The 27,944-nt window shown below is 46.4% G+C and overlaps 1 protein-coding gene across 3 annotated transcripts; it reads right to left on the bottom strand.

The window, feature by feature from the left end:
• On the bottom strand, window positions 1–27,556 carry LOC147897281 (uncharacterized). Of its 3 annotated transcripts, none has more exons than XM_087379956.1 (4): window positions 27,381–27,551; window positions 27,150–27,289; window positions 817–927; window positions 4–676 (listed from the first exon to the last, which is right to left on the bottom strand). In XM_087379956.1, exons 2-4 carry the CDS (start codon window positions 27,264–27,266, stop codon window positions 122–124), a joined length of 783 nt encoding a protein of 260 aa, XP_087236082.1. In that variant the 5' UTR covers window positions 27,267–27,289; window positions 27,381–27,551; the 3' UTR covers window positions 4–121. The 3 variants fall into 3 exon arrangements, with proteins under 3 accessions (XP_087236083.1, XP_087236082.1, XP_087236081.1); XM_087379955.1 differs by having other exon boundaries at window positions 5–676; window positions 27,150–27,301; window positions 27,381–27,550; XM_087379957.1 differs by lacking the exon at window positions 817–927 and having other exon boundaries at window positions 1–676; window positions 27,150–27,301; window positions 27,381–27,556.
• Window positions 27,557–27,944: the final 388 nt, after the last annotated feature.

The following is a 27,944-nucleotide window of genomic DNA, read 5'->3' as shown; positions in this document are numbered from 1 at the left end:
CAATAATAATGGACAGGCACAATACAATATCCATAACCATAGACACCAAAGACTCTTCCTGCAGTAAGAGATCTCTAAATTTTAAAAACTCAGAAGTCGGTTAACAGAATAACTGGATTCATCACCCTAGTCTTTTTTTAGCTTGTGAAATGCTTAAATGTTCAGCCTCTGCCCTAGCTTCTATCTCTTGCTGAAGGCTTTCTTTTTTCATAGACAAAACCTCTAAATGGACATTCTCTTCAAGCCGCACTTGTTTTCTGGCCTCTTCAACTAGTTGTGCTAGCAAGATGGGAGAAACAGCATCTGTATTTTCCAGATTGGCATCTATTTGCTTCTGCAGAGCAGCTTGCTCAATTCTTTTGTCTGAAGTAGGAGATGGCATTATACACTCATCTGGTAAACTGGGATCTTGCTGTAATGGAGCCTCATCTTTATCACTTGCTGATCTGTCTTCTGGCTGCAACGCAGCTTCAGCTCCTTCATTTAGCTGTGATAGTATTTGTGAAGAAAGAACACCTGCATTAGCTTCCATCCCCTTCTTTATCTCTTGTTGTAAAAGCTCCCTTTGCCTGAGTAAAAATTTCATGCGAGTTCTCTCTCCCATCTGAGTTTCTGCTTCAAGATGTTTCTTGGCATGCTCTCCTAGTTTAGCTGCAAATTCAGAAGCAGCTTCTTCCTGCAACGGAAGCCTGCACCTTAAATCATAACGCAAACTACTTGACAATTGCCCAAAAAAACCATGCACCTTTAAAGTATTCTGAAATCAATTGCAATTGGTTTTCATAGAAGAAAAGAATAGCCAGTTGGCGTGATTACAGCTGCAAGTAGACTCATATGAAATTCTTGAAGTTTCTCCACAGCAATGCGGGCCTCATTCAAAGCAGCTGCTTCACGTTCCTTTTCTTTTGTTTTCCTCCGGTCTCGAAGCTTGACATTGTCACACAAACAAGATAAGCACCCATACAGCCCAAAACAGCTGGCTGATTCTTTCCTCTCAACCATATGTGCAATGAAAATCTAGAATGCAGAACTCTTACGGTCGAATAATAAGTTTCATCGGAAAAATACACTCACACCACTTTTAACACTTTCACAGAGAACAAAATCACCTGCTGACTAGAAAACATGACAGCAGAATGCCAAACACTAGCAGTTGCCTGAATATCAACTAATGCTAAAGGATTTTGCTTGTTTTGGTGAGTAGGACGACATACTAAAACAGCAGCAGAAAGCTAGAAGCATGAAGGTGTCTAGGTGACACGTTTTCAATTAGGTGTGGTTTGAAGGCCAAAAGAGGCCCCTCTAAACCCCTAGCAGCTTAGTGTTATAGCCTCTTGATTGCAGGTTGGACACCAGATATTTAATGATCACTTTTGAATTCCCATTCACTATATCAAGCTCCAGCAGCAAAAGCAAGAATTTAGCAGATAGCAAAGCAAACGATGTCGGCACCAAGTTCACCTCCAAATGTACAATCAATTGTCACAAGTTTGGGCAGAAAGTCAGAATCCTTACTACTATATACAGGCTTTTCTGAGACCTAAAGACATACTAAGGTAAGCAACCTTTGAGAATTTGGTACATGGAATAAGGCCAGAACCTGAGCTGCTCCTCCAGCCCCTCACCACACCATTTTTGTATCTTACAGGTCGCCTTGCCTTTCACACCTCTTCCTCTTCCCCTTCAGCTCACAAGCTCTCTCAGCCAGCCTCCACTGCGGCTTGTATGCCGGCTTCGTTTCTGTTTCATTTCCCCCCCCCCTTGCCGGTGGTTTTTCTCCTGCCTTCTTCCATTCTCTTTCCACTGGCTTATTTGTCGCTGACCCTCCTTCCACTTGGCTTCTCTTCCCACCTCCTTCCCTATTTGCTACAGTCTCGGTGCCCAGGACTTCTTTTCCACCTCTTTTTGGCTTGGATGACCAACCTTTGGGCTAGTCTTGCCTTTCTTGGCAATGGGCTTGGGACATTCTGCACCACACTTAGACTTTTTTTTCTTTCCCTTGATACCCTTTGGCCAGCCCATTGCCCCCCCCCCCCCCCCCCCCGCCCACCAACAAAAAAACACCCTTTTGTCAGGCCTCCCTCCTCCCATCCACCCTTCTTTCCCTTTCATGCACCCCTTCTAATGTACACACACACACACACATACATACATACAAACATACATGTGTGTGTGTGTGTGCATGTGTGTGTGTGTGTGTGAGAGAGAGAGAGATGAACCTGGGAACATGCCCAAACTCATCCTCTAAAAAAAACCAGCTTCAATCGTATGAGAGTCACTCACAAGGTTGACAACAATAAAACTCCATCACGCATAGCAGGGTCTAGCTACTATGGCATCCCCACCGACGTCATCAGCGCCCACTGGCTGTAGACCAAAGTATTAATATATGCTCTCACACATACATATCCAACCACCCACACATACTTGAACATCCATTTATTGTATTGGGTTTCTGTCAGCACTCCAGCACTCCAGAGATGAAGGGCAGACTAGTATAACAAACCTACACTTTTTTGGATTACATTTATAGATCATTTTTTAGATATTTATTCCCATTTACTTCATTTATTACTTCGCGCATATGTTTACTATGAGTTTCTAGGTGTGATTCTTGCTACAGTACTTTACACACCTACCAGTTATCTTCTACAACAAATCTTGTGCACAGATCATTGCCAGGTGCCACTGATCATGGCTGATCTTGTGTGATTATTTGAGAGTCTACGTAGCTTCATTATGGTGGACACCAAGAGAACCAAAGAAGAGAAACCTCAGAAAGTAGCCCTGGCTCCACACAGAAAACTATGCCCATGAAGAGCAAAAGTTTGCAAGATGCAACCAGTTGAGTCAGAAGCAGTTGTGCAAAGGACTAGGAGGCACCAGATATATTTCCACATTTTTAGTTTTTTAAAGCTGATAGCCACACATGGGACCTGGAATAGGGCTGGACAGCACAGCAGCAAGGTGGAACAAAGGAACAAGCAAGGAGAGGATATAAGCAGCCCTTAGGCACTTGTGTAGAGCTCAGTCAGTGAGCAGAACCCAGAGGTGCAGAAAGGGTGCTAACAAAGGTATTCCACGGATCCTCCTTAAGCCACTGGAGAGAGGCATGCAATAAAAGGCAATGACAGGAAATCAGGTGGCAAGCACCTTGTGGACTCAGATCTAGCAATAGTGGAGCAACCTCCCGCTGTCCATGTGATGCAGGTTGTGAGTGCCCTTTTGTCTGTAATCCAGCTTGACTACCGGTCGAGTGCATGGTCTTGTTAAGATCCGGAAAGGACACACTCATGGACTCCCATAGGCAAACATCACAGACATCCAACTGCACATGTGACCTCAAAACCAGAAGAAATCCACACACTGCCCCTCTGGAACCAATTTAGGCACACCCCCTGTGACTAGGTGTTTGTCCATAGCCTGAATGGCCAAGGGGGAAACTTTGAACAACAAAATGCAACAACAAGCTTCCAAAAATGACAAAATGGAAATCAAAAGAGGGCCAGAAGGGCCGTACCCACTATTCTTGGAAGAGGAGCGAGCTCTACCCTCGCACCTATCCCTTGCCCAGGCCCCCAGCACCCCTCAATCACGAGCAAAGGAAGAAGGATCCACCTCCAGATGGCAGCAGATCCCAGAGCAAAGGCCAACAAAAGAAATGGGCAGCCAGGAGAGTGAAAGAGAGAAGTGCTCTAGAGCTAGAGAGAGAGAAAGAGAGCAAGTGGAACACGGACTGGAGAGGAAGAGCAATCAGTCGGCAACCTGCCTTGGGGTGTGTGCAAGGAAACATACGATCAGCCGTACAACAGCCATAGAATGTGATCCATCCATACAGCCAGCAATTAATGCCACGAGATTTGTGCAACGTGAAAGCTGTCGTGCCGCCTGCATTGAAATTGTCCAAGAAAAGACCGTACAGCTTGCACGGAAGTCCGTTAAACAATATTTAATGCATTTCATCCGCCTTGATTTGTGCGCCAATCAACGGAAGGTCTTGGAATGTGTGCAGCCAGCCTTGGGCAGAGAGAAATTCACCGTAAAGTGATCATGTAGAGCAAGAGAGGAATCCTTACGTAACGTTAATCCACCAAGGTACAAACAAGGTCTAAGGGTAGAGGGAAAAAATCTAGGTAGGGAGAGAATGGTCACACTTGCCATCACATGCACAAATAGGACTGCCACGTGGCTCATTAAAGCCCCCTATCCCTCCTACCAATGACACACTTTGGTTTTCCTTGGGCCCCAGTTTATGACCCCTCTAAACCTTGCCTTGCCCCTAGCATTTGGGCCTAGTGGGTGCACCTAGGAATTAGTGGGTGCACCTTGGGGGGTTTTTAGTGTCCACGGGTTTATTTGCACGACAAAAATCACGTCCCCGTGACATACCCCCCTCTTGAGACAACAAACTACCCAATTTGCGGCTAACATTTACAACAAGTAAATAACAATGTACGAGGCATGAATAGCCCATACCGGATAATTCATGATCTGCAATATACAACCAACAATGATGATATGGTCTAGGAGAGCACACGATTCCATCCATACATCAATGCATCACCTGTATAAAGTGACTAGTACACTCATCATAAAAGTCCCGTGGCAGAAATACTGTCAGCAATGAGTACCTCGGGTGAGACCTGCAGTGTCACCAAGCGACCTCTAGATATGTGAGCCTGTCTGTCCTGAAGGGGTGGAGGTACTACCCCCCTCTTAATGCTCTAGACCTCTGCTCTGTTGAGCCTAAATGAGCCTGCACCGCAGTGGGCTCAAGCTGAAATGCTTCCAGGTAGAGCTGCAATACTTCATGTGGATCTGCCAATTCACCTTCCTCCATCCACTTCGCATCCATTGCTGAAAAGTTCTGAAACTTCCCCAGATATCGTTGGGAAACTCTACCTCTGAATTTCCTTTCACGATTTGCCAAGATTTGTCCTAGAACCAAGATCTCATCCAGTTTCTCCACTTCAGGCCGTTTCTCATCAAGCATCTCTTCACGCACATCTCCCTGAAAAGGTTTCAACAAACTCACATGAAAAGCGTTGTGAATTGTCCAATGCTGTGGTAGCCTCAGCTTGTAAGCTACATCATTTATCTTCTGCAAGACTTCAAATGGTCCATAGTATGGCATTTTCAGTTTTCCATAGAAAGCAAGACTTAAGCGTAAGGATAAGGTGTACACTGAACACCTTATCCTTACATTTAAGTCTTGCTTTCTGAAAATGCAGCAGCACCCAATCACCTTCTTTCAAAACCAACTCACGGCGGTGACGATCGCCTGCTCGCTTCTGCTCTCCTGGCTTTTCTGGAGGGCTTCCTTCACCTTCTTACAGGCTGCATCCAATCTTTCCACATACCGATCTGCTTCAAAGATCTTTTCTTTCGTGCGCAAAATGGGAGGTACCTTTCTTTCACCCCTCTATTATTTCAAAGGGTGCTTTCCCTGTCGAAAAATGAACTATATTGTTGTAGGCAAACTCAACCAGTGTCAAGAATTGTTCCCATTATGTTTGCTTGTCTGAAACATAGAATTTCAGAAGATCCAGGGCAGTAGAATTTGCCTCTTCTAACTGTCCATCTGACTGTGGGTGGAAAGAGGATGAAACATTCAGTAGTGCCCATGTTCTCAAAGAGACCTCTCAAGAAAAGGCTGGTCATACGGGCGTCTCAATCATTGACAATGGATTGAGGCATCCCGTGACGTTTGAAAACATGAGATTTTTTTTTCGCAAAAAGTAGTGCTAGTTATATTGCTTGAAAACGAGAGTACAAGAAGGTCTAAAGGCCAGCGGGCTGTAATCACAAAACAGATACAGCCCGTGGTAACAAAATAATTACAAGCCTCTCAGGGCATAATCATATGAGTGTGGACAAACAGCCACGGTGGGGGGGAGTAATGCCACTGAAGACTCTGAGCAGAGTGCTGGAAGAACAACTCTTGATGGTCCCACTTGCGAAGGAAGCGCCGTCGCTTCTCCTTCCCTGCCCGGGTCTCCCCTTGAATCTGATCCCACTGACCCTTGAGCGTGTGAATGATCATGCTCCAGATGTCCGCTAGGGTCTGGGTAGCAGAGGAAACCTGACCTCCTAGGGTCTGCGCACATCTGGAAGTCCAGATATGCCAGCCTACAATACTCCCTATGATCTCCCAAACTGGGTGCCGAGTCATCCCTCCTGCATCTGTCTCTGTCAGATGCAAGGGGAAGCTGTCCATGTATGCCCAGGTGGCCTGCGTGATGAAGAAAACTAGATCCTGCCGGGAGAACTCATAAGCCAAGTGATGTCCCATCTCGGTGCTGCACCAACAAACGGCTCCCCAAGTGACCGGTCCTAGCTCGGGTGCAGCCCTCGCTAAGATCCCCATGACTCCCTCCACACTGTCTGAGCATGCGAGCAGCTCCAAAGACAGTGCTTCAGGGACTCCTCCTGAAAACACATCTGGCAGTGCCCCTCCTGCCCCATCTGCCTCAGCCATCTCCCAACTGGTAGCCCCTTGTGGACCACCATCCAAAGAAAATAAGAGATCTTCCTCCGCCGCCAACTTGCCCAAAGAGTCTTCCAAAATGTACGAAGAAAAACCAGAGATATCCCTTGGGCATACCAACTATGTGGGTGGGTGGGTAGCCTGCGCTGGAGAGCCCCAAGAGCACGCCTACCGGTACGCGCACTGTATGAGAAGAAGGGCGTAGGGTTCTCTGAGGTCTCCAGTGGTGGCCAGCGCCACTCCCCTTGGACCCACTCCACCTCTGTCAAGGAGCGACCCTCCCAAATCCAGAGTCTCAAGTCCTGGTCCTGAACAATCAGGGGGTCTATATGCCACACTTTCCCTTGCAGCCCTATGATGCGAAGGCGCTACCAGGGAAGCTGGGGGTCGATCACGGCCTCTCTCCTCTGGAGACGGCTACCATCGACGACGGAGAAGAAGTGGATCGAGGAGTCCGAGAAAATGCTTGCAACCACCAAAGGATTGCCGCGGGGTGTGAACTGCCCTAGCCACCTCTCATCTCCTGGGAAGAGCTGTCTGGTGATCACTGGAATCCTCCAACCTGCAGGAATGGCAGCATCGATCTCCGCTCGCCGAGCCTGGATCCCACGTGCCGTACCTACTGCTGCTACCAACTCGCCTGGGCCCAACTGGCTATAGACGTCCCTCCAAACCCGGAGCGAGTGCGCAGGCCCACGCGCCCAGAGTGCCCATGGGATATGGGATCTCTCTCCAAGCTGGCGACCTGTATCATCTGTCACTTGGCTGCTCCAGATCAAGGGCTGTGTGTCTACCTCCTCTCGGCAACTGGGGGAAACCTGAGAGAGCTGTGCCGCAACTTCCTCAAACCGAGACGAGGCCGCGGAGGAAGGGGGAACGGGGCTGAGTCAGCAGGGCTGAAGTGAAAATCCACCGGATAGACGGCTGCCAATCGCCCCCTCTCTGGGGGATGCACGCGCTGAGACCATGCTGAAGCAAGAGCTTCCACGTCTGCCCTCCTGGGGTCAGACCGCGGATGGCTAACTTGCCAAGTAATGCCTGACTCTGCATTTCTGGATCTATGATGCCAAGACCGCCCTCTGTCTGAGGGAGAATGACCGTCTGCCAGGCGACCCGCGCTCTGGTGCCCGCGCTCTGGTGGTGCCGGAACCATCTGAGCCAGACCATAGAAAGTTCCACACCAGTCTCCTCAACTGGGCTACGCACGATCTCGAGAAACACCAGCAAGAAGCCACGTACCAAGCGGTGGCTAGAAGGACCTGATTGACCACAAGGGCCCTGCCTGCCAGAGATAGTCGAGCGGTGCTCCAGAAGGCTAGCTTCCGTCGTATGGAAACTAGGACCGGTAGGAATTGTTGAGCCGGCATGATATCCAGCCCTACCTAGAATCCCAAGTAACGTGTCGTCTGTCCTCTAGGGATCCAGCAAAACCCCAGGAAAATACCCCACTGTGAACTGGCTCCCGAATCCGTAAGAAAACCAACTGACTTATGCCAGTTGATTTTCTCCCCAGCGGCTAGGCAAAAAACCTCTAAAGACAGTCTCACTCGCTCCAGTGACTCGATATCATTTTGCACATACAAGGCCGTGTCGTCTGCATACTCGGAATCCAGAAGTTCTGCATCATCCCGAATAGGGAGACGCATCCCTCGAAGACCAGTGGTACGGGCTCGTAGGAAGTGAGTCATGGCCTCCGCAAAAAATAGGAAGAGGTAGGGCGCAAGCGGGCAGCCTTGACGTACCGAGCGCTCGAGGGTGAATCTCTCCCCCACCTGCCACTGATGATAACCCGGCTGGAGGCCGATCTGTAGAGGCTAGCAATACCTCGGATCCACTCGTCTGGAAACTGAACCGAGAAAGTGTGCCCTCCAAGAAGGACCAATCTACCCTGTCGTACGCATTTTCAAAGTCAAGGAGGAGTATGGCAAGGTGCTGGCCACTATGCTGGGGCCCACTCCGTCGCCTCTGAGAATGTGAAGATGTTGTCCAAAATGCTGCGATCTTGGACAAAACCGGTCTGGGTGTCATGGATCAAGTCATGTAGCAAGGGTCGGATGTGGCTACTGATCATCTTGGCGAGGATTTTATAGGCAGTCGGGAGGAGGGTGATAGGGCGCCACTGTCTGATCTCCTTACGATCCCCCCCTTTGGGGATGAGGCAAATCAAGCCTGTCGCAAGGCTCTCTGGCATCTGTCCGCTGAAGAAGATATGCTGGAAGGCTGCGAGCAAGGGCTGGTGGATCTACTCCCAGAAGGTGGTGAAGAAAGCTCTAGAGAGCCCATCCTCACCTGGGCATTTCTGCCCATCAATATCGCTCACAGCATCCTGCATCTCTGCCACGGTGAATGGGGCGAGAAGGGTTTCACTCATGCTAGGCTGCACGAGCGACGGCGTATACCTCCACACCTCCTCCCTACATCGGCGGGCACGAGAGTCTGGGGGCTCCTGCTGGAACAGGGACCTATAGAAATCTGCCGCCAAGTCCCTAACCTCGTTTGGATCTGTTCTGACACTACCATCCTGCGCTCTAAGAGATCGGAGCTGTTCCCCTGCTGACCTCCGGCCATGAGTCCTGAAGAACTCTCTACACATCATGTCGCCTTTCCTAGCCCAAAAGGACTTGGAAGCATGAAACGAGAACTCTGAACGTCGCTGGGTGATCTCCTCTAACATGGCTCGGGCTCTAACCTCCTGTCGTCTGAGCTCCTCAGAGCCTAGAGAAGACTGCTGCATCCGCTGTATCGAGGCAAGGTCTTGTCTGAGACCCCTCTCCTTCGCCCACCACTGCTGCTTGACCAGAGTCGCCTCCTACTGACATATGATACTAGACTCGGCAAGAACCTGAGCTACCTGAGCCGCCATATCCCCCATGGGGTCCCAATCCTGCTCCCACAGGTCCACTATCCTACTGCGAACCGCTGCTCTAGAGTAGATGGAGTCTAGGATCCGGCACGAGCGGGGAGGTAAGGAATGAGAGACTGAGTCCAGGACTAGGATGACTGGGGCATGGTCAGAGAGGGTCGTCCCTGACTCTCCACCTCTACCTATCGCCCAATCACTGACATAGAAACGGTCCAACCGCTCCAAAAGTCTGCCTTCCTCCCTCCTGTAACCCCAAGAGAAGTCGAGGCTCCCTGTCCATCTGCAGAAGGAAGGTTCCCTCCAACTGTCCCGTCCTCCCACAGCGAACAAGGAGTCCCATTCCGCCTGCTCCGCCTGAGCTATACCGAGGAACTCTAGGTCCCGTCCCTGCTGATCCTCTAAAGTCTCAAGGTTATTGAAATCCCCTCCTACAATCCATGGCAACAAGTCTGTCAAAGAGCTCCAGAAAGCGGCTCTCCGTCTAAGGTCGGTCAGGGCATAGATATTGAGGATGCCTATGCGAGATCCCTCAATATTCAAGCCCACCCAAAGCGCTCGTCCTGGGATCAAGGTGCCAAAACCACACACATGCTGAACTAGAGAAGCGTCGATCGAGGTACAGACACCCCCGCTCCTCCCCTGCTCGCCAATCGAAGGTTCCCAGTAGGTGTGGGAGCGTCCTGTGAGGACCTTCCCACACTTACTGGTCTGAGAAGCCGAAAGCTTGTGTTCCTGTAATAGGAGCACATCTACCCTTCCCACCAAAGCTGGCTAGAGCTCCTGTTTGAGCACCATCTTCCTGGGGCCGCAAGTTCCTGATGAGTGGAACCCGTTGACGTTCCAAGAGATAATGCGTATACTCATGAAGAGGAGAGATGGGCCACAAACAGCTGTCTGCTTGCGGTCGATGTCGAGGTGGTCGGAGGATGTCCTGTGTGCACACGAAGGCGCTTCTGTGAAGGTTTCGAAGGAGAGGCCGGATCATCGGACCCATCCTTTAAAACCTTCAGCAGAGGGGAAAGGCCCTTCGTCCCATGGTGGTAAGCTCTCTCTAACCAACTCGAAGCCTCTGCCAGGGAAATACTGTAGAAGCCCGCTACCTCTGAGGTCCTCCAAGGGCGGAGCCCTTCCGCGTAGATCCACTCCAGAGGCGGTCGAATGATGACCAAAAGGCGGAAGCGTTTGGCGCTATGGCGCCATCTCAGACGAACATCACCCTCCTTCCACTGTTGCTGAAGAAGCTCCGCTGCTCTGCTACCGATCCAGTCCTGCACCTGCTCCTGGGATTGATCACGAATCGTCTCCCAAACATTTTCATTCATCCATTGCTCATTCCCGTCACTGGTGATAGTGAAGGAATAGCTAGGACCATCATGAGGGGCAAGGATGGACACCTTACCCTCCGCTCCCTTTCGGAGGAAGAAGATGCTGATGTCTAGGCATGCAGGGAAGGAGCCAATACCAACTGCATCCAAGTAATCCCAAGGTCCTGCTCAGTAAATCTACAAAGGTAGAGCTCTAGGAGCTGCCCTTGGGTGGGGGGACAAAGATGAGGAGTCAGAACCAGAAAGAGAGGTGCTGGCTGTCGAAGGAGCTGGTGTGGTGCTGGCTGTCTGCGGGGAAGGGCCTCTCCCCTCCACCGGGCCAGAGGAGGATAGGCGCAGAGGAGGTCTGTGCTGGCTTCGGGGCCGCAGGCGGTGCAGGCGGATGGGGGGGTTCCCGCGGGAACATGCTCGAGGGAGAGGGGAGGGCTGAAACCAAAGGTGCCGGGGGGGTCCCAGAGGGGGGGAGATAGAGGAACTGAGGAGGAGGGGGGAGGGGGGGGGGCGGGGTGAAGGATGAGGGGGAGGCTGGCTGACCTTCTCCTTCCCCTTACCGGGCTGCTGCTGACTGGTGACCACAGGGGTCTCTTGCTGGAGAGGGGGGGGCTTTTTTGTTACTGTTTTGTTTCCTTTCCGTTTCCTTTTGACCTCAGTCCACCCTTCCCCTTCGGGAGGGGGTGTCGATGCCTAGCGGGGGGGATCCTGAGTTGCCTGGATGGGGACCATCTGAGGTTCTGTCCTCGTGAAGTGAGGACAAGAGCGCGCCTGGTACCCGAAGCCGTGGCATCTTAGACACTGACCTGGGCGACCAGTGACCATAATGCGCCGCGTCACCACACCTATCTCTGTCTCAATCTCGAACTCCGAGGGGATACTATGCGGATCTAGGACTGCCACTTTGACACGTGGCACCCCTTGGGCTGCCGCCACATCAACAAAGGTGTCCTGCATGAGCCAGCCAAAGTGCGCCCCCAAGTCCTTGATGATCGGGCGAAGCTCCGTTGCGAGGCCTGGGAAGATGAGGGTAACTGGATGGCAGGGAATGCGGAAGCGGGCACCAAATCCACTACACTGAAACCCCTATACCATGGGACCATAAGGATGATCTTCCCACCCACAGAGGTAGGGGACCGTCTGACCATATCGCTCGCAGCCTGTGCTGAGGAGAGCTTGAGCCGGAAAATACCACGTCCCATGAGTGCGACCTCCTCAATGTGGCTGTCCTCAAGGTAAAGGATGGACTGCAACCAGTTCCTGATGTCTGCTCGTGAAGGGGCGTAGCCAATGACTCTCCCATAAACGGACGTCTGGGAAAAGTCAGTGGCGGCCTGCTTCACCAAGGAGACCTGATGCTCTGTCAATGTTATGCAGTAGGCTGAAGGAGGGAGGGGGTCCGTCTGGGCCACCGGTTCTGGACTTACGGCCGCCATACCGCACCAACAAACTGCGAAAGCTCCAAAAGGCGAGGGAAAGGAAGTGGCAGAGGCGAGGGAGGGAGGAATGGGGCGGAGGCGGGGGAGAAAAGAGGGAGGGATGGAGATGTACGAGGAAGCGGGGGGAGGAGAGGTTATAGAGTGGGGAGAGAATGGCGAGGGAGGGGAGGAAAGAAGGAGGAAGGGGGGGGGGCAGCGCGGCGTAGGACGGGGAAGGGGAGGGAGGAGGGCGAGGGTGTGGCAACGCGACGCGAGGGGGGGCGGGGAAGCAAGGAGGAGAGGAGGGAGGGGAAGGGGGGGGGGGGGGGGGGCAGAGTGGCGCAAGGGTGGGGAAGGGGAGGAAAGGGGCGGTGGGGGTGGTAGCGCAACGCGAGGGGGGGGAGGCGAGGAAGGGTGGAGGGGCGGAGAAGGAAGGAGAGGGGGCGGGGGGGAGGCGCGGATGGTGGGCGGAGAAGGAAGAGAGGGGGACGGAGGGAGGCGCGGCGATTGTGAGCGGAGAAGCGGCGGAGAGGGAGGAGGGGAAGGTGGGAGGGGGCCGCGCAGTGCGAGGGAGGTAGACGGGAGCGGGGAGGGGTGGGAGCATTCGCAGGAGCTTCTATTTTCACGCATGGATATAAGTTGAAAACATGAGAGATGAATAATCTCGCCATCTGATCTGCTGTAATTTTCTTCCGCACTGGGATAAAGCGGGTCTATTTGCTGAATCTGTAAATTATGGTCCAAATACCATCATGACTGACGGTGTGCGAGGAAGATAAAAAATAAAGTCCATGACAATGCTTTGCCAAGGTCTATCGGGAATAAGCAATGGCTGTAGCAATCCAACCGGCGTCCGCCTATCATACTTTACCTTCAGACAAGTGATGCATGTCTTCACAGATGCCTCCACATCTTTCCTCAAAGCAGGACAGTAGAAGAAGTGCTCCACGCCTTTGTCTATGGCTTCAATGCCTCTATGTCCTGCATATGGTGGGGCATGACTCTCCATCAAAACCTTTGACCTCAACTGCTTTTGTGACACAAAGTCTGCCATGCATCATCAGATTGCCATCCTTAAGCATATAGTACTCATGTAGCTGATCATAAATCCTTGCAAAGTCATCATGATTGGCATACTGATCCTTCGTGGCATCAAGTTCACTGTGGTATGCAATTGTGAGAGACACTCAATAGAGCGAGCGAGAAAAAGCGAGCAAGCCCGAAAAAGCGAGCGACAATTAGTTGAAGTGGTTGGAAAATCAAGCAAGCAAAGAAAGAAGCTAAGTTTTTTATAAAATAATTGCTTGAAGTATAAAGTATTCAAAAGGGTGGTTATGTGTCACATTTCTTGAAATTGAGTAGTCTAAAGTTAAGGACTATTGTAACATGATCCCATTTGGGTTTGGCAATTACCCCAAGAGGTCACTCATAAACATGTAACATAGCTCTTTAGTGCATTGAGGGGTATTTTTTTTGTGGGGGGACTTGCATGCTGTTTATGTGCATAAGGGGATTTATAAAATCGCAGCGTAATGTAATTTATATATGTAGATTAATGAAGGAGAGTCACAATTTGTAAACACGTACAGGAGTTTAACCATTTACATGAGAAAATGTAAAAATGCAAGAATAGGGGTAATTTTTAACACATGCTTGCTTGCACATGCTTTATGGGTTTATGAAGAGTGGTCCCAAGAGTGCAATTAAAAGGTAGAGGATGTTAAAATTTAGTTTTTTTTTTGCTAAAATAGACAGTGTCTTCTTGCTCTCGGAGACCTTGCTTTAAACTTGGTGCAAGAAATTGGACAAAATTTCACAAAATTCATATTCTGATGCACACAACTATTTTTGATGGTGCAAAAAGACATGATATTCATCTAAATCATGTCTTGTATTTGATTTGATATGTAACATGCCATTTATATTTGACAATCAAAAGATGCAGGAATTGTAAAACTCATCGTTTGGGCTAAAACAATCAAATATTGACATCTTGCAAAAATACAGGGATGTGAAAATGTCCTCTTTTGGGCCAAAACAGGGAGCGCGACCTTGTTTGGACTTGTAAATTAAAAAATACTGCGATGTGAAAATGTCCTCTTTTGGGCCAAAACAAAGAGCGCGTTTCAAATGAGGTCATGTTACATATCAAATCAAATGGCAAGGCGCTCCCAGTTTTGGCCCACATCCCTGTGTCTTTTGATTTACGTGCTCCTTGTTTTGGCCCAAAAGATGACATTTTCAAATCCCTGTATCTTTTGATTTACAAGTCCAAACGGGGTCATGTTAGATATCAAATCAAATGACAAAGCGTACTTTAGATGATTATCATGTCTTTGTGCACTATCTAGTAAAGTTTAATGCACTAAAATATAAATTTGTGATCATTGCATTGGTAAGATTAGTGGGAGGTAAGAATAAATCATTAGGGAAGGATATTTTTGCAGTAACAAAGAAACATGGGTTTTGTTCCAAGAGTGAACAGAGTTAAAAAAGCTAAGCATTTAAATATGCATGGAATCTAGACTAAACCATGCAAGGAGTTCTTGGAAACACCCCACTTGTGTGGAAGGTTGCATTGATGATCTCAATTACTCTAGTGGAAAGAGAGTACTTGATTGCAGTAGGGTTTGTCTTTGATACAAACAATGACTAGGAAACTAAACATACAAACTATCTCATGGATGATGTGAAATTAGTGTTAGTGGCTTTAAAGTTATATGCATATTTAACCTTCTAACATTGAGGAAACATATGGACTTTTGAATAAGTTATTACTTTTTGCTACTAAAATGAGGGATTTATAAATCTTTTATTGTTTTTTATCGCTCTCTTTTTTGGCTCGCTCGTTTTTTGTCGCTCACTTTTTGGTAATCCTCCAATTGTGACAACTGAAACTTACGGTTTCTTTGATACTGCATGGGACTTGACTTCCTGGAAAGCGCATCTACAACAACATTCTTCTTGCCCGGCACATGCACAATCTGAAAATGAAACATTGAAAGGAAGTTTGCCCACCGCATGTGTTTTTCTCACAGCTTTCTTTGAGTGTCAAGGATTGATGATCTGTCTGCACCTAAAAGGTAATGTTTCAAGGTAGAAAGAGCATGTACCACAGCCGCCATCTCTTTCTCATAGATCCCGAAATTCATTTCAGCATCACCACTCCACCGTCCTGCATAAACACTCCTATGCTGTTCCCACAGGCATCACATTAAATAGCAAAGGGCTTGCGTAGATCTGGCAAGATAATGACAGGAACGGAGCATAGCTTTTCCTTAAGCTCTTCAAAGGCTGCAATTTCCTTAGTACCCCACCTAAAAGACACTCATTTCTTCTGTAGGGCACGAAGGGGTGATGTTATCTGTGCAAAGTAGCAGATAAACCGCCTATAGCACAAGCATAAACCAAGAAAGCTACGTACTTCATGAATATTCAACGGTGGCCAACTCCTTATGGCTTCCATTTTGGTAGGGTCAATCCTGACTCCATATTTGGATATTATGTGCCCCAGAAAGTGGATCTCGTGCATGAAGAACTCACTCTTCTTGGCATTGATAAGCAACTTGTGCTTCTGGAGCTCTGCAAAGACAATTGCCAAGTGTTCTTTATGCTCAGCCTCGTTCTTAGAGAACACTATGATGTCATCAAAGAATGTATCGAGAAAGGCTCTATGCTCTCTGAAGATTCTATCCCTCATCCGATTGAAGGTGGCAGGTGCATTTGTCAACCCAAATGGCATCACAAGGAATTCATACAAGCCAAATGTGGTCGTGAAAGCTGTCTTATGCACATACGACAAAATATCCTATCATAGGAACTATTTGCACTTAGTCGATGAAGCCAGTTGTCACCTTGCACCCAAGTGCATGGGTGCATGTAACAAAACCTTTTTAATCCTGTTGTAAGTTGCATTAACTTTCTCTTGGAATGTTATCTTATAGGCAAAACTCGTATACTCATGAACTAGCTTTTTCACAATCCATATGGACGCATGAAGCGTACATGTATGAACATGGACGAAAGAAATTATGAGGATTGGATCCCATTTGAGATCCTCTTGCTCACGTGTTAGCGGACTACACGTGCTTTGTCTCCCTTCCTTAACACTTTTCTATTCCTATAATCCAATCCTCTTTTGCATACAAACAAGCACCAAAACGTTGTTGATGCATTGTATGATATATCAAATATGCACGCCGAATTCTCCATACCCTTCCACTACCAAATCTTCGCCATGAGATCCCTAATCAATGATGAAGGAATACTCGTCTGGTTGAAATACAGACGAAGTATCTTGTAATTCTCCTTTGAAACCTGGATCGAGAAAGTCACTATGTCAGTTTTAGCATCCTACTAATAGCAATATTGTCAAATAAATATTGCAACGAAAGCTTACCTCTCTCTCTCTCTCTCTCTCTCTCTCTCTCTCTCTCTCTCTCTCTCTCTCTCTCTCACACACACACACATTCACACACTTGAGTGCCTTATTATCACCTTTGAGAAGTTAGCTTTTGTGATAGCTATTATAACATGATCTTTAAAGAATACCATCGTGAAGCTTTGCTTTAGAGAATCATTGTATCCAAGTTACAATCTTCTAGTTATGAATAGAATCTATTTTCTCAGCATAGTCGTATGCCTTGATGCTATTGACTCCATTTGCAATCAAAATCTACAACTCTTGTGATTCGCTTGAATACCTGATTACAATTAAAGATCTTCCTTAAGATTGGAGGAATTTTTCAATCAAATCAAATTGACTTAAATACCACCATATATCACCAATGAGGACCTCTCTTAAGACAAACACCATGTACAATAGAGTTGTTTCAAGAGTGTTGATGAATATACAATGTATGTTGAAATACTAACTCTCTCGTGGAACCTCACGCTCATAATTTACTATAGAAACACTCTCATAAGAGCTCTCTCTCTCTCTCTCTCTCTCTCTCTCTCTCTCTCTCCACACAGCTAGGGCCCAGGACAACTTGTTGGGCTGGACCCCCCCGAAGGTATTTTATTTCTTGAAGAGAAAATCTGTTACAAGAGTTCAGCGTAGAGCTGCTTGATACAAAAATCCAACATGAATCCATATTACAAGAGCTTCAAGCTCATTTCAAATTGGCAACATGCCACTTGTCTAAAATCTAGACTAAGTCCTATTACATGCCACACTAAGGGCAACTCTGGAGTCTTCGAAGCACTTGGTCACGCGAACCGCCTCCTAGATGCTTGTTAGGCTCCCGTAGCGCTTAGGAAAATAACTCTTCCTAGTACCTTCAACAATTAATTAAAGCGCACCACCATGGCACCCATTAATTGTTAGCGCTTTGCATGCAAACAACACATTGTGGACTAGTTCTAGTCACGGTGGGCGTCCCCACTGAATACATGTGCACACATAACAAATATAAAAATATATATTTATTCTCTGGTTGACCGAAGTCAACGCTCTTGATCATAATTAAGAAGCTTTGACCAAGGGTCGAGGCGCCTTAATTATAGCCAAGTCTCTCCAACCGAAGTTGGCACAACTCTCCAACCGAAGTTGGCACATCTTGGTTAACCGTGGTTATCTTGGCGCATGCCAAGTCTCGTTGACCGAAGTCAACACTCTCTGACCGTAGTCAGCTCTGTAGTTCTCTGGTTAACCGTAGTTAACCCTCTTGGTAATAAACCAAGTCTCCCCGACCAAAGTCAGGTTTACTTGACCAAAGTCAGGTTTACTTGACCAAAGTCAAGTATCTTTGACCGTAGTCAATTCTTTGACCATTAAAAGAACTCTTTGACCATAATTAACACATATAAAACTCTTTAATTATGATCAAATAAATAGTTAACTGTACTTTGACATAGGATATTTACATTGTGGTGACATCCCCTCGACTTCTATTCAGTTGACCTCAACTGAAAAGCTTCCTTGTAAACATCCAAAAGCTGTGGATGATCGGATAACATGTCTTCGTCCATCCACTTGGCATCTAATGCCGTATAATTCTTGAATTTTACAAGATACCTGTAAAACTCCTTGCCCTCAGGGCCTTTGCGTACAATATGATACACAATTTGCTCTAGCTGAAGGACCTCCTCCAGCTCATCCACTTCTGGTGGCCCTTGGAATTTCTTTAGAAGACTCACATGGAATGCATTGTGAATCCTCCAATGCTCTGGCAATGATAACCTGTATGCAACCTCATTTATTCTTTCTGTAACCCTGAAAGGGCCATAGTATCTGGGAGATAACTTTGCATACACTTTTTGTTTGCCTTTAAACTTGCGGAGCCTAGCTTTTTCAAACTTCAAAAGTACCCAATCCCCTTCCTTGAGATCTAACTGTCTTCTATGCTTATCTGCAGCTCTTTTATGCTTCTCTTGAGACCTTTCAATTGCTGTCCGGACTTGGCTGTAAGCTGTCTCGAGGTCTCTCACAAACTGATCAGCTGCAAATATTTCATCCTTGGTCCTCAGGATAGGTGGCAGAATCACCTTTCCATAAATGACCTCAAAGGGGGCTTTCCCTGTAGAGCTGTGTACTGTATTATTGTAAGCAAACTCTACCAATGGTAGGTACTTTTCCCAGTCTGAACCTTGGTCACCCATGTAGCATTTCAGCATATCCAATGCTGTAGAATTTGCTACTTCACTTTGACTGGGGATGGAAAGAAGAAGAAAAATTCATATTCGTCCCCATGTTATCAAATAAAGCTCTCCAGAATAGACTGGTCATTCTGGGATCTCGATCACTGACAATGGACTTAGGCATACCATGGTGCTTAAAGATCTGTGCCATGAAAAGCTTAGCCATATGATCTGCCTTTATGGTTTTGCGAACCGGAATGAAATGAGCTTGCTTGCTGAATCTATCAATGATAGTCCAAATCCCATTATTCCCTGACTTTGATCTTGGCAAATAAAAAATAAAGTCCATTGTAATACTTTCCCATGGTGCCTGAGGCACAGGAAGAGGCCTAAGTAGGCCAGGTGCCTTCCGTCTATCATACTTTACTTTCTGACACGTAAGGCATTCAGTAACAAACTGATGTATATCTTTCCGCATCCCTGGCCAAAAGAAATACCTCTCTAGTGCTAGAGTTGTTGCTGTAATTCCTCTGTGTCCAGCATAGGGAGGTGCATGGCATTCCTCCAAAATCTTTTTCCTCATCTCCTGGGTGATGCATAGGCAATCATCTTTCATTAGATATCCATCTTTCACGGAATAGTGATTGATGGATTGCCCCTCTTGCATTTGCTGTAAAATCTCACCAAAATCTGCATCACTAGCATATTGCTCCCTCATGCCTTCTAGGTCCTGATAATAAGCAATAGTCACATTATTGACTTGGGGTCTTCGCGACAAGGCATCTGCCACTCTGTTCCGAATTCCTGGGGTATGGACAATCTGAAAATGATACATTGACAGCATGTTTGCCCATTTCATATGCTTCTCGGAAAGCTTGGTCTGAGTCAAAAAGTATCTCAGACTTTGGTGATCTGTTTTAACAGTAAAATCTGCACCCAAAAGATAGTGCTTCCATGTATGGATGGCATGAATTACAGCCAATAACTCTTTCTCATAGATTCCCAGAAATCTTTCAGCATCACGCAATCTTCGGCTCTCGTAGGCTACTACATGTTCATTCTGATGTAATGCAGCCCCAACACACTCTCCACAAGCATCGCAATCAACATCAAAAGGTTGATAAAGATCCGGGACTACAAGAATAGGCTCTGTAGTCAACTTCTCCTTGAGTGTATTGAATGCTTTCTTCTGTGATATTCCCCATGCGAAGGCTGCATTTTTCTTAGTAAGGTCATGTAATGGAGCTGCGATATCAGCAAAATGCCTGATAAATCTCCTATAATAGAAGCAAAGTCCCAAAAAACTACAGACTTCATGCACAGTTTTGAACTCAGGCCATTCTTGGATGGCTCGGATCTTTGCAGGATCCATCTGTATCCCATTCTTGGATATTATATGCCCCAAATAATGGATCTCTTCCAAGAAGAATTCACTTTCCTTGCTATTGGCAAAAAGTTGATGATTTCGAAGTTCTTAGAATACCAAAGCAAGATGTTCCCTGTGCTCTAGGATATCATCAAAGAAAGTACCCGTGAAATGCCTGTACTTTCGGAAGATGCGATCCATCATTCTATTGAATGTGGCTGGAGCATTTGTCAACCCAAAAGGCATCACTAAGTATTCATACAACCCGAATGTAGTGCGAAAAGCTGTCTTATGCACATCTTGTGGTTGTATCCTGACTTGATGACAGCCACTCTTCAAGTCTATCCTGCTGAAAACTGAAGCTCCATTTAACTGATCCAGCACATCATCAATGCGCGGAATAGGGAATCTATTCTTGATGGTCATTTTGTTCAGTGCGCAGTAATCGACGCACATACGGAATGAGCCATCTTTCTTCTGTACTAGCAGTACATGGGAACAAAAAGGAGACGAGCTGGGCTGAATCAACCCTTTGGACAGCAAGTCCTGTACCTGAGCCATAATCTCCTCTCTCTAAGTCACACTGACTCTATAAGGTGGTATGTTTGGTGGCTCACTACCAGGCATTAACTCTATCTGATGATCTTCTGGTCTCTCTGGGGGTAACTCCCCTGGCAAAGCATCGGAAAAGCAATCTTTAAAGTTTACAAGAAACTGAAACTTATCTTTGTCTGCATCATTCATTTCAGCATGCATATCATTCTCTTTTTCTTTTACAAAAACCATGTACGCGGAAATTGTAGACTTTATTTCTTTACCACATGTAACATCAGATACAATGGGGATAGTCTCCCCTTTATTCCTGGCAACTAAACGTTGGTTTTTCCCCCTATGGATAAAACTCAGCACCCTCTCAGGGTATTCTATCGTCACTTCCTTTCGATGGAACCACGGTGTACCAAGTACAACATCATGCTGCTTGAGAGGAGAGATTAAAAAGTCCTCCTGATCTACATAGTTCTGCACATGGACACGAAGCTTTCCAATAAAAGGAGTAACTTGCACTGGATTCCCTTGAAACATTTGATCAGCATCAAGAGCTCTGCCTAGCTCTTCAGTTTTTATCCCTAATCTCAGGGCTAAATCTTCATATATGAAATTGTCTGTAGACCCTGGATCAAATAGGATTAATGCTTGCTGATCTCTTATCTTTCCCCATGATAGCAAAAGCTCTTTTTCTTTTGGGTCTGAGATACTCCCCAAAACATCTCGGACTGCTCCCACCATTGGCCTCGATGGTACTTGTGGCTTTTTCTGCTCCTTAGAACCCGAAGGCTTCTCAGGGCACTGGGCAGCTATATGTCCCTCTTTCCCACACTTCAAGCATTTCCCATCACTGCGAAATTCAGATATCTGTTCAGGAGTAAATGGGGATTTGCCTTTATAAGTCTTTGAAAACTGAGTACCCCTCGGCTTCTGAGGTTGAAACCCTTCTTTTCAACCTTGGGGTACTCTTTCTTTTCTGATTTTGAAAAATCAATTTTCTTTCTTTCAGCACGTCCTGCATGCAAGGATAGTACTGTAGATGGATCTTGTAACGGCACAAGACTAGCTACTCAAGCTGAATGCATAAGATCTTGAATGTTCTTTGCCCCCAAAGCATTCACTACTGCCTGGATTCTTGGACTGAGACCTGCTCTGTACTTTCTCATTTGGGTTCCTTTGGAGATCTTTTTGAAAGGTGCAACCTGCAAATAAGCATCCCAGAACTTTTGGTTGTACACATCCACTGTATCTCCTGCATCCATATGCAAACTGTCCCAATCTTGAAGAACATGGTCTCTAAACTGTTTAGGCATAAACTGTTGGTAGAAGGATTTCTTGAAGTCCTTCCACTTCTTTGGGGCTGACCCATCTGTGGTCTATGCACTCCACCATGCACTAGCTGTCGCTGTCAAGTGCAAACTGACCATTCTTAACTTGGAGGATTCTGAAAACTTTTCTGTCCCGAATGCAGCATCAAACTGCCTGATAAACTGCAATGCTTTGTCTGTATGACCATACTGTCCATTGTAGGTCATAAACTTGACAGATTTACCTCCCTCTTTGAATTCCTTGGTCTCTTTGAATTCCTTGGTCTCTCTGAAGACTTACTCTTCCTGGACTTCTTGTGTTTCCTTCTTTTCCTTGATGGTTTATCTGATAAAGAAGAAGATACAGAAGTCGAGCTCGAGGTAGACGGTGAAGGACTGGGAGATCGGTGATGATGCCTCCATCTCTTCCTGCTATGAGACCGTCCCCTATGAGATCTCTCTTTCTCTGGCTATACACAAGAGTGTGCCTCTGGCATTGGCACATCATATGCTGCATTAGGCATAGCTTCTGCTTGAAACAAATGCTGAGCCCTTGGATCCTTTCCGAGATTTTCCATCTCTTGTATACGAGTGCGTACCATCTGCTCAAATTCTTACTGAGTTTGCTGCACACTTCTCTGTCTTGGATGTACATCCCTATCTTGTGAATCCCACTGGATAGGTGATTGAGCCATTTTCTTACAACTCGTCTGAGATCTGCAAGTTTCTCACACACACTGTGTATGCAACTGATACACGCTGCCTTTGCTTTTCAAAGAGAAAAATTACCTCAACAAGAGGTGTCTTGCATTCACAATCTCTGCCAGTACTGGGCTGTCAGCTCAAGGCATAAACTTAAAGCTGTATGCCTCTTTTCTGGCTACTGCAAATGGCTTCAAAAAAGCATCCCTCTTTTCACTGCTCAAAAGCATGCATACTCTTTTTCTGCAAATCTCTGATTTTCTGCTGCTTTTCTGACAGTAAATACTTTCTCAGATAAGTGAAAACTGCTAGCAGAAACAGTCTCTGCAACTGTCCTTTTTATTTATTTTTTTGGGGTGACAGTAACCAGATGGAGTAACTGGCTGGTTACTCTAACCAAACTAACTGGTTCTGGTTTGGTTATTCTGCAACTAGACTAACTGGACTGGTCACAGTCTAGTTACACCAACCAGACTGGTCTGGTTAGGCCAGATTAACTGGACCAAGGTTGAACTGACTGGGTACTGGTTCAACTAACCAGAGTTAACTAGCTGTAGTTAACTTAACCAGGGTTTCACTAACCACGGGCCAACCAACCAGGATTAACTGTACCAGGGTTGACTTAACCACTGGCCTGCCAGGCTGGCTGCCATGTGTCTGCTCTCTGCACATGCTTGTGCCATGTCAGCATGCCACGTGTCACTGCCACGTCAGCTGGACCTGCTGGCTGCCACGTCAGCTCGCACGTGTGGTTGCCACGTCACCTGTGTGCCACGTGTAAGCACATCACCTGCCTGCTGCTCATCTGCCACGTGTACTTCTAACTGGCACCTAGCCACGTCAGCGCCTATGCCACGTAAGCCTAAGGTTGAACCTTGGCTGGCTCATTGACATCGCGCGTTGCGCCGATGCATTAGTCTCTTCTGGTTTCTGTAACATCTAGTGCCCACTCACAGAGTCGACGATGGAACCTGGAAATCCCGTCAGCGCTCAACGTCATCGGCCCATTTATTCTCCGTCGAACGTTCACGCTTTACCATCACGCTAATACATACCCGTTCAGGAATGCTCTTGGAGCCCTTGCGCTGCCTCAAAGCCTGGACTTGCCTTCGCACTTCAAGCAAGCACCAGCGTGAAAGCTTCAACGCACAAGAAGGCGCCTGTTAGCAGAGAAATCACCGACTATGTCCCCCGTGAAGTTGCTCTTCTATGCAAATATCCCATGAAGCCTTTCATACTCTCGGAAGAACACAACGCCACCTTGCTTTTCAAGTTTACGCCTGCGTGAAAAACATCTTGCCACGTGAAGGAATCACTTTGCGTTGGCCCTTCTCTTCTGTGGTCTCTCTACCAACAGAAACTCTCGTCAGAGGTGTCCTACGCTGGCCACTTGGATTTCCACAGATTTCCCCGCACCTGCTACTTGATCGTCACAGCTTCAGAAGACTGTGAAGCCATGCTCTGATACCAATGAAATACTAACTCTCTCGTGGAACCTCACGCTCATAATTTGCTGTAGAAACACTCTCATAAGAGCTCTCTCTCTCTCTCTCTCTCTCTCTCTCTCTCTCTCTCTACACACAGCTAGGGCCCAGGACAACATGTCGGGCTGCACCCCCCCGAAGGTATTTTATTTCTTGAAGAGAGAATCTGTTACAAGAGTTCAGCATAGAGCTGACTGATACAAAAATCCAACGTGAATCCATATTACAAGAGCTTCAAGCTCATTTCAAATTGGCAACATGCCACTTGTCTAAAATCTAGACTAAGTCCTATTACATGCCACTAACGGCAACTCTGGAGTCTTCGAAGCACTTGGTCACGCGAACCGCCTCCTAGATGCTTGTTAGGCTCCCGTAGCGCTTAGGAAAATAACTCTTCCTAGTACCTTCAACAATCAATTAAAGCGCACCACCATGGCACCCATTAATTGTTAGCGCTTTGCATGCAAACAACACATTGTGAACTAGTTCTAGTCACGGTGGGCGTCCCCACTGAATACATGTGCACACATAACAAATATAAAAATATATATTTATTCTCTGGTTGACCGAAGTCAATGCTCTTGATCATAATTAAGGAGCTTTGACCAAGGGTCGAGGCGCCTTAATTATAGCCAAGTCTCTCCAACCAAAGTTGGCATAACTCTCCAACCGAAGTTGGCACATCTTGGTTAACCGTGGTTAACCCTCTTGGCGCATGCCAAGTCTCGTTGACCGAAGCCAACACTCTCTGACCGTAGTCAGCTCTGTTCTCTGGTTAACCGTACTTAACCCTCTTGGTAATAAACCAAGTCTCCCCGACCGAAGTCAGGTTTACTTGACCAAAGTCAAGTATCTTTGACCGTAGTCAATTCTTTGACCATTAAAAGAACTCTTTGACCTAGCAACATAATGGTTGCATTGTACATACGTGCCTATGTTTAAGAGGCCAATAGTTTATGAGGTTGGCATATAACTCTAGTTCAAATGCAGCAATTATATGAGGAGATGCCAGAATGACATACAAAATAGCCTCGTAGAAAGATTCCTTAAACACCCATGAGCCTGAGTAACTTAGGTCAACATGCTTATAGAGCACCGATCACCAAAGCGTATACATAGCCACAAAAGAGCTAGCTACTCCTCTACTCCCTAACGCAGTTGAGCATATAGAGGCCCAAAATGTTCTAAGGCTGAGCGCCCTGACGATATATCACGCATCCTTGGCCAGTTTTCGCAAGAAACCAACAAAGCCCAGGATTGCTTGGCTCCACCCCAAGGGATTAAAGACATGGGTGCAACATTTTCCTAGTCATTGTCCATAAGCCTTGAGATTCTAGGCAGTTCCAAATTAGATAGATATTATGCTTCCTTTTCGGTTTTACATCTAAGGCACAAGTCAGAGCCACTTGAAATCCGACGAGTCAAACCCAAACTGGGAAGAGCTAACTCCACAACCTCCATAAGACTAGAGTGAGGCCAAAACATGAGGTAGACTCTCTCGACTCTGAAAACCCACTTGTCCACAAGCATTTGGACCGACCATCTACAAGGTGCAATTGCGCCTGGATCGCTACTTATCATACATGTCTAGTCCCTAACACTGAGGAATTTAAGCACTTTTCCTCTTTCATTTACCCAGCACATCTTCCAGACCTTTGCATTGATCATAACATATAACGGCCAATCTTCCAAGCTCTTATCCAAAAAAATTTGCCAAAATTGGCCATTTTGGCATAGAGCTAGCTCTCTTGAGAGTCCTCCCTTCAGCATCAAGTCTTCACTATGCAAGGTCCTGTAATGCTATGTGTCCCATAGGTTCTCCACCCTACTATCCCGGACTAGACAAGGCACCTAACCTTTAGATTGTCTTGCCTTATGCTGATGCTTATTTGCATGGCCCTGCTCTGCCAAATGCTCTCTCAAGGAGGCATCACCCTGAAGTCCATTATGCCCCTCCACTTCAGACACGAGCACCCCTTTTTCCATAAGGCCAATATTTTCATAGAAGACCTCTGCCCTTGATCTTCACTGACTTTCCAAAGAAAAGAATCACTTTCTAGTCACCTTGTGGGTAGTTGCTACTAGTGCCACGGCTTATTCAAAACCTTAATATCTTAGCCCCCCAATGTCAGCTTGTCAGAGTCCAGCTTATGCAGAAGCACAATTTCTAGTGAATTTACTCAATAAACTTAGAAATTCAAATAACCATTATTTTAGATGAACATCCACACACATATCATTCAATTTCCACATAAAGGAACAGGAAAAGAATGGAACCCCGTAGACCAGTCATCGGTGGAAAGCAAGCTCTCATCTCAAGGGTGCAAAGAATGCCAACAATGCTGGCCCACCTTTCATCCCACTATTGTATTCAGCAGTCTCACAAAGAACACTATCCTAGACTCTCACACTAGTCATCAAATGGACAAACAAGCTTGAAACCTTAACACTCAGCAAGAGCACTGACCTCGTGTGCAAGCTGATCCTTAAGAAGGAAGCATTATGTATACTATGGTGAACTATTGACCTTTCCCATGCATCTCTCCTCTAGCGCTATATGATGTCTACCTCCATACTCTAACAATAATAGCAAAGGCATGAGCGCCTTCATGCAGTTCTCCTTCCACATCCCCGATGATGTCTTGATAACAATGAACTGCTTCACCGTATTGCTACAAAAGCCTAAATAACTTGCTGTCTATTCCTACATAGAAAATGAAAAGTTCGGTCTAAAAACTTAAAACTAATATGATGTAACCGTCAATCGTTGGGTAAAGATTAAGTATGACCAGTTTTTTTAAAACCAATAAAAGCCTATAAAAGCCTCATACAAATCATGCAGAAAAGAGGTGAGGCTGTCATAACCAATCCGGAGAGTGAAGCGTAATTTTTCAGAGCATTTCTGAAGACTACTTTGCTTTTATAGCTCAGTACGTGCAAAAGAACACAATTAGACGATGTGCAATTATGGTGTTAAACGAGAACTGCCAGAGGGGCGCACTACTCAAACAGACGAAATGGGACCCAAAAAATGCTGTAGCAACTTAATCTTTGTATAAAAGCAGGAGACGAGCTTACCCGTGCCACCTGCTCCTCTACGCTTCGGGTTTGGCGTTGCAGATCATCGTTTTCTCCTCGAATGACGACCTTCCAAAAGTCTTTGAGGTAACGCCCTAATCGGGCGAAGGATCCCATGCTTGGGTAGATCAAAGACGGGCCTGTAACGCCTCCTAAAGGGCAGGACTATGGTTGTAGGAATTTCCAATAGTAAATAAGTCACAAGTGATAAAAGAATGAACGTTTCCTTACCTTTGCCAGCGCATGCAGGCCCATGGTTCACCTCCGCCGTGGGCTGGACATGGGCGAGCAATCTTGCCCGTTCATGATCTTTGAGGGTGGGCCGAGTCTGTAAACACCCTTAAGCAAGCCTTTAAGGGATACCTCTGCTCTTCTCAAATGTGAATAAATTGCAACCACATGTCCATATTGAACTCTCCCAATGTAATAATTTATATGTCTTAGTGCCTCCAAAGAGGGAGCTGATATAGTGGTAGATTGAAACTCCACTTGTTGATTTATTTTTTTTTCTAAGAAGAAGTGTGTTTGAATTGCTATTTATGGAGATCATCCTATAAAAATTGCCTTTTAATAGCCTAATGCCCTTAAAAAAGTATTTTTGCATCTAAGGTACTACTTTTTTTTTGTGTTTGATTGTTACCTAGGGTTTGTTAAGCTTTGATGTCACAGTCATGTTGACCTGTTTGTGTTGAGAAATTATCGATTGTGGTAATATATCCTTCCAGTTCTTCATAGACATTAAAGTCAATGACAAATTGCTTGTTTTTCTATGGTTCAAGCAAGTATAAGTTCTCA

Source organism: Dipteris shenzhenensis, chromosome 10, assembly GCF_047967505.1.
Source record: "Dipteris shenzhenensis isolate YYH24624 ecotype China chromosome 10, Dip_SZ_1.0, whole genome shotgun sequence".
Classification (NCBI taxonomy): Eukaryota; Viridiplantae; Streptophyta; class Polypodiopsida; order Gleicheniales; family Dipteridaceae; genus Dipteris; species Dipteris shenzhenensis.
Note: the sequence above shows the minus strand (reverse complement) of the source record. Positions and strands in the feature narration are given on the sequence as shown.